The sequence below is a fragment of the Photinus pyralis genome, unplaced genomic scaffold (assembly GCF_008802855.1).
Source record: "Photinus pyralis isolate 1611_PpyrPB1 unplaced genomic scaffold, Ppyr1.3 Ppyr1.4_LG6, whole genome shotgun sequence".
In the NCBI taxonomy this organism is placed as follows: Eukaryota; Metazoa; Arthropoda; class Insecta; order Coleoptera; family Lampyridae; genus Photinus; species Photinus pyralis.
The window spans coordinates 27,731,159-27,737,701 of NW_022170663.1; the positions used below are offsets into that span (position 1 = coordinate 27,731,159).

Sequence of the window (6,543 nt, forward strand, 5' to 3'; positions counted from 1 at the left end):
ATACACGATCCTCATATCCCCCCTTTTAGCTGCGACTGTAAACGAGAAAACGATTCAAGTTGCGAGGAGATCATGTGGCAACGATTGTGATTGGCTCAAGAAAAATGCTATAGCAGACCTATACTGTTCGGATTGCACAAACGACTACTGCAATGATGACAAATTTTGATCAATAAGAGCAAGCCTCCATAAGGATTATAAACATTTTTCTGCATACTATACTATGTTATTATATTATTTTTATTTATTATATTTACTTTTTCGTGTTTATCCTATAAACTACTACGTATTTAAGGATTATGTTGACAATTGAGCTTCTTCAGGCATACGAATTTTGATTGTTTATTTTCATACATAAAACCATTGAATATCCAACTCCAGTTGGATATTCAATGATAAAACAGAACTGATACAATTACTTAAAGTAACTCGACGTGTCGATGAAGATGTACTTGCCTTTGATGTCACTACTTGCGAAATTTCATTTGTGAACATTTTTGTTATTCTGAAACACAAACTCGAGAAACCAATTCCTTGAAACAACTGATTCAACTGTTAATATTTTTCCTTTACGTTTATTTTTCGAGTTTACAAATAAAAAGGAATCAGTGGAATACGAGTAATGGGTTTTACTTCCTAAACAATGGCCGATGGCTAATTTCGATTCCTTCATATTTTATCGTTCACTTTAGGTAAACAACTAATCTGGTATACCTACCACCATTCACCGTTCCACGATTCTGAAAAGGTACAGTCCCCACAGTAAATCAGAAGATACAGATACTTCGCAGGACTTTATAAAATAACATCTTTGTTGGCTTCAGAGCGTTTTGAAATAATTCCCAATCGGCGGATTGTTGTTTACTTTTGGGTTTGCAAGAATAAATAATTTAGTAAATCGACAAATCTAACATGACCCAGTTTTTGATTGCCTGTTAAGTTTTATGGGATCTATGGACTCCAGTATTTACGTCTATGGAGCACATCCTCGAAATTCGTCGAAAGTAGGATTAACGTCCGAGGAGGTTGGAGAAGAAGACTCAATGACTAAATACTCAATTCCAGGTTACCCGCATGTTTGCAATTCCAGGTAGATCAGTTCCAGCTGACCGACAGGTAGGAATCTTCGATACGAATGTGATGGTGGGTTTCTACAATCATTATCATTAGTTCACTATCATTAGCTATATATAGCCAATAGAAACAAATCTATGGTTTCGTTGGTTAGCGACGCACAATAAACTTTTGTTTCTACTGGCTATTTCCGAATGATCTAATATGATGATGATTACATAAACCCACCATGAGTGTTAGCATCTAGAACACGGTACTTCTTTAATACATACACAAAAAAAACATACATCCAAAAAACTACAATACCAATATTAAAATCCAATTAATTAAATCCCTATTAATAAATGGGTTTCGGATTGTGATATAGCCTTTATCATATAGGCACAACAAAGACGGGTAATTTCTGTCACTAAATGCTGTGTAAAGACTGGAAAGAAAATTAATTCTCCTATTTTATTTAGCAGAATTAATTGAGTTGGTGCCCGAAACATGGAGTTTGGATCTCAAAGCTCTTGATCATTGATCTCTGGGACTTGAATTTTGGTCCTTGGTCTGAAATATCGAATTTTAATCCTCGAACATGAAACTTCATTCAACTCTTGAATCTTGTTATCTTCTTGTATTTGTGAAATTTTCTTGGCGCTCCTTGAACGCTCTTGAAACTTTTGTTTCTCTTTGAATTCTGTTCAATTTTTTAATCTTGTTGAAGAAGAATATTAATTTCATTCCCTTCTTCCACGTGCGTGAACTGCGATGTAGATGGTGAGTATTCCTGTAGTCACTCCCACGTAGTCGACAGTTTATTTACGTAAATCAATTTTAGAAAGGAAAAATGTCAAACACACTAATTTAATTCGCTAAGAATAACAAATGCATTTACACAACTCGTTTGCTTTTTAATGAAACTTTGATAAAATACAATTTGTTCGTTTATCCAGAATGTATTATACATCGATGGACTTTTTATTAAGTGGTCTTTAAATTGGTTTTGTGGATTGTAAAAACAAATTACAATCAGTACCTATTTCATTTTGTTTTATGTTCAACGTTATTCATTTATGTACGAAACAGGAATTGGATTGAATATTACTAGAAACTTAATGAGGTTTTTTAGTTACATTTATAGTCACTCTGATAGGAAAAATCCTATGTTTCAATTCCAACCAACTAAAACGTTACTTATTATATTTATAATTTAACAACAAATGATTGGCTACAATTAGCGCTATTCCTTCGAAAGAAACTCACAAGACAAGAAAAATCATTGACTCCTTTTCTATCTCGACCAAACCATAGTCCGTCTCACCTTGACATTAGAGTACAAGGTCAACAATGCTACGGGGGTTCCTTCTGGACTTGAAAATTACCATCGGTTCCGCCCGGCAAGGCAAACCGTCCTCTTCTTAGGCTGCTCAATCGATAAAAATAAATGCTCCGGCTAACTCAAATCGGTGGGCTTTTAACTCTTTGAAACTGCGTAACAAACCTTAACCTGCCGCCTACCAGTCTCCTGCCTCAACTCCTACTCCTCCCTTTCCTTCCTCTCGTTCTTCTTTAAAGACAGGCACATTGAAACCAAATAGATAATATATTGAAATGAGATTAGCGATACAATCAATTTACAGGGATCTAGCAGTTCTTCTCTTCTCCTTGTAAAAACACTAGCTTAACAATGACAACTACTAACTAAAAAATCCTAACAGGTGAAACTAATTTACTCAAGGGGTGGCCATCCTCTACAGTTTGAAAATTGCAACAACAGGTAATCGTTTTTTAATCCAGCATGGGCTGGGACTTATTTAAATAAACACAAAAATTTATCCTACTCTTTGGTAATCGTTCATTGGACTTTAATAAACAATCAACTCAAAAATTTTTTTTACTATAGCTTAATTACCAAAAAGTGGAATTTTACAGAATGTTACAAATTTAATTAGACTAACCTTTACAACATTTGTACAGCCGATCTTGTGAACTGCTCTTTCCTCTGGTACAGGGTGGATGTGATGAAACCTGACACTTAGGTCTCTGTGACTTCCTAGGGGGGTGGCTTGAATTTAACACACGGAAACCAAAAATCCACGGTGCCTATCCTTCCTCGGAACGAAAGCAAAGTTTAGTGTTTGAACGGAAACTTAGTCCCGGAAATCCTTCGCGTGGCGAGTGGGAGACGGCTAGTTGCCAAAGTTTCTACACAGCACAGTGTATTTAATTTTATTTTATTAGTTTATTAGCTTTGACCGCCTGCGGAATACAGATTTTTGAGTTAGCGGTACGGCAGAACACAAACTTTTATGATCACTATCCGACGGTAAACCGCGATGGTTCAAAGTATTATTTCACCAGCTCTTCTTGGGGCAAATATCTCTCCGAAACGCAGCGCTCCTTCGACAAATGACCTTACGGCACTAGTAGGAAATTCCACCTGGGGCGGATCCCGAAATTCTGCGCCTTGAGGACTAGGGCAGCACTTTGAATTATATATCCTCGAGAAATCACAACGTATCCTAACGCGATTCACTGCATCCAAAGTAAACTGGGGTGAAGCTCAAGGGTTCGCCAAAATATCACCTGATTGGAAACCTGGGTCTTCTTCGCAAAAAAATCAACGCGCAAAGAAAATAACACTTCGAAACGGGTGCAAAAAGCACGCAACTGGGAGCAACCGAAATAAGCCGGTGGCTCAAACCGCCAAGTGTACCAAAACTATCGCTCAAGGTACGTGTTGACCGCTTGAAGTACTAACCGCGAGTCTCTTCTAAAACGCGATCACTCAAAGTACGTGTTGACCCCTCGACGTACTAACCGCGAGTCTTTTTAAAAACGCAATCACTCAAAGTACGTGTCGACCCCTCGACGTACCAACCGCGAGTCTTTTTAAAAACGCAATCACTCAAAGTACGTGTCGACCCCTCGACGTACCAACCGCGAGTCTTTCAAAAACGATCCCCTTCTTCAGAATTGAAATGAAAAAACCACACCCAAATTACCATAAAACAAAAATGGCTCCCGCTAGAACTTCTCCCATTGGTTTAGATAAAGAAAACTTAACCCACTCCAACTTCGTCATTAACCTCCAAGAACTGCTGACCAAACTGATCTCACGGTTTTCTGTTGACGACGTGGAAAGGGCCCTTATCTCTGATAGCTCGGTGCTACATCCGCTCCTATTCTCGGTCCAGACGGCGCCAAAGCTGAATAAACTAACGACAAACAACTCGCATTACTCATGATGACGTCAATCAGCTTTGCACTCTTCCCACGACGAAATTAAATCTGAGCGAAATTAAATCTATCGGACCATAGTCTTGAGCGAACCGAAATGCCCAAACACAAAATTTCTAACCGGAACAAATAATGAAATATACAGGGTGACCTGCACTATCATGACAAGAAATTCGAAATTTTTAATGAAATTTGGCGCGAAATCAAACCACTCGTTACAACTACAGTGACTTTATAGGCACAGTGGCGACAACCCGGTACTCGTTTTTGATTGGAAGTTGGTTCCGATCGCCATATTGGAGCAAAATCATGGCTATTCGTGATTTACATTACCGTTTGAAACTGTTTTTGACGTTCAGATAATACGCTGACAGCACAATACTAACTCAAATAACTGTCGGGAGAGGGCGCCTCACAATTTGTAAATCTAAAGTCACTAAATATAGAAAGTACCGCAATCCATTGGGTTCATGTGTTAGAGAAAGAACGCATGATTTTTGCCCAAAAATGGCGGAAGTTACCAGATTCTAGTAACTTTAATGTTAGGGATTGTTCCACCTGTTTGGAGATCCTGTATATATTTTTTATAAAACATGACAGTACTATGAAGTTAGGTTATAAAAAATTACAGCTATTCAGATTTTATTTGTCAATTTTTTTAAGTTGGCAGCAAATTTGCCCAAAAATGGCGGATGATTGCGGTACTTTCTATATCTAGTGACTTTATGTAAATCGCTAATATTTTTACACGTGTTTTTTGTTTTACGAAATTTGTCATTAAAGGTGCTGTTTAAACTAAAATTTGTATTGCAAATAATCGGTTCTACGTAAAGACGTAGTTTAGTGTGTTAAAAGTTAATAGAAATGTAAGTATTTTCTTAATTGGGTAATACAATTTTGTTTGTTTGACGAAGGACATGTGTCTAGTTTTTAGATATAATGGGTGGGTGTGCCGCTGAAGGATGCAGCAATTCCGCAAAGAAAGGTTTCTTGATGAAACGATTTCCGAGGGACCCAAAAAGAAAGCAGGAATGGATGGAATGGATAATCAAAATGAAAAAAGGCATCTGGCAACCAACTGATGCAATGCGCTTATGCGAAGTAAGTTTATTCTAAGTTTATTTAATCATGTCCTAGGAGATAACTTTTACACTTCTTAATTAACATGGAGTACATATATTATTAAATAACTAGTTATTTCTGTAGGTCCACTTTGGTCCCGAGATGTGGGAAAAGACCCGCGTAGATGGAAAGCGTGTACTAAAATGTAATGCTGTTCCGACAATGTTTGCTTTCTCCAAATCAACATTAACAAGAAAAGCACCTACACCAGAAAATACGTCAGTCCAAGAATTAAGTAAGTTTATACTCAATTGCTTAAAAATAATTACTGTACCTATACCTTTTTCATTGACAATTTCCGTAAACAAACATCAAAACTGGTTATATAAATTGCTATTCTAAAATTGCAAAATGTGTATAGTAGTATACCTACTAGCAGATGTAAAATACATTTTTTATGTCTTAGATCAAACCACGGATTATGGTATCAGTGATCCAGAACCTTCAACATCAGCGGCATCATCAGACATCCTTTCTGTCACGTTAGATGAAAATATTCGAGAATCGTCACCGTCAACCTTAACAGCTTCGACTTCATTCATTGATGTTCATAAAGACTGCAAATCTAAATTTTTGCGATATGAAAAAATGTATATAAGAGAAAGACAAAAGGCCAGACGGTACAAACAAATGTTATGTAACATTAAGAAGGAAAACAAAACCTTAAAAGATAAGGCAAGCAATATTCCAGATGAATATCCTATATTAAGAAATATTTTAGGGTCTGTGCCGTCGGCTTGACCCTTGTGAGATTACCCCAATCATCCCCGCCCTTTCATAAGTGTCTTTTACGTAACTAAGCTCCCTTTTTTACTCCCCCCCGTCGTCAGGCAGCCGCGCCGCCGCAACGACCTCGCCACCCGAAGCGGCTGTATTCCGAGTCAGTACGCTATCAACTTCGCTCGAGTAGGTGTCTTTGTGAAGTACGTTTTAACGGCGATGCCGTTCGAGTTAAAACTTAGTGAATCGTTGTGTTAGTGTTTTTCTAAGGTGAGAAAAATATTTCAAAACTAGCGTTTTCAACCTATTTTGGAATAATATAAGTAATAAAGACCAGTAGGAAAGCTGCGAGCGGCTCTTTCCTGGGAGCCGTCGGCTCAAACTGGTCAGTCGTCGTCGGCC

At 37.6% G+C, this 6,543-nt stretch overlaps 1 protein-coding gene across 1 annotated transcript; it reads left to right on the forward strand.

The window, feature by feature from the left end:
* Positions 1-5,376: 5,376 nt before the first annotated feature.
* LOC116174571 lies at positions 5,377-6,162 on the forward strand. The gene is made up of 3 exons (XM_031492509.1): positions 5,377-5,400; positions 5,506-5,656; positions 5,828-6,162. Exons 1-3 carry the CDS (start codon positions 5,386-5,388, stop codon positions 6,160-6,162), a joined length of 501 nt encoding a protein of 166 aa, XP_031348369.1. The 5' UTR covers positions 5,377-5,385.
* Positions 6,163-6,543: the final 381 nt, after the last annotated feature.

Excerpts from the sequence above, each read along its gene's own strand:
- LOC116174571 (XM_031492509.1), top strand. Across the intron at positions 5,657-5,827 it reads TACGTCAGTCCAAGAATTAA|ATCAAACCACGGATTATGGT; the intron begins GTAAGTTTATAC and ends TTTATGTCTTAG.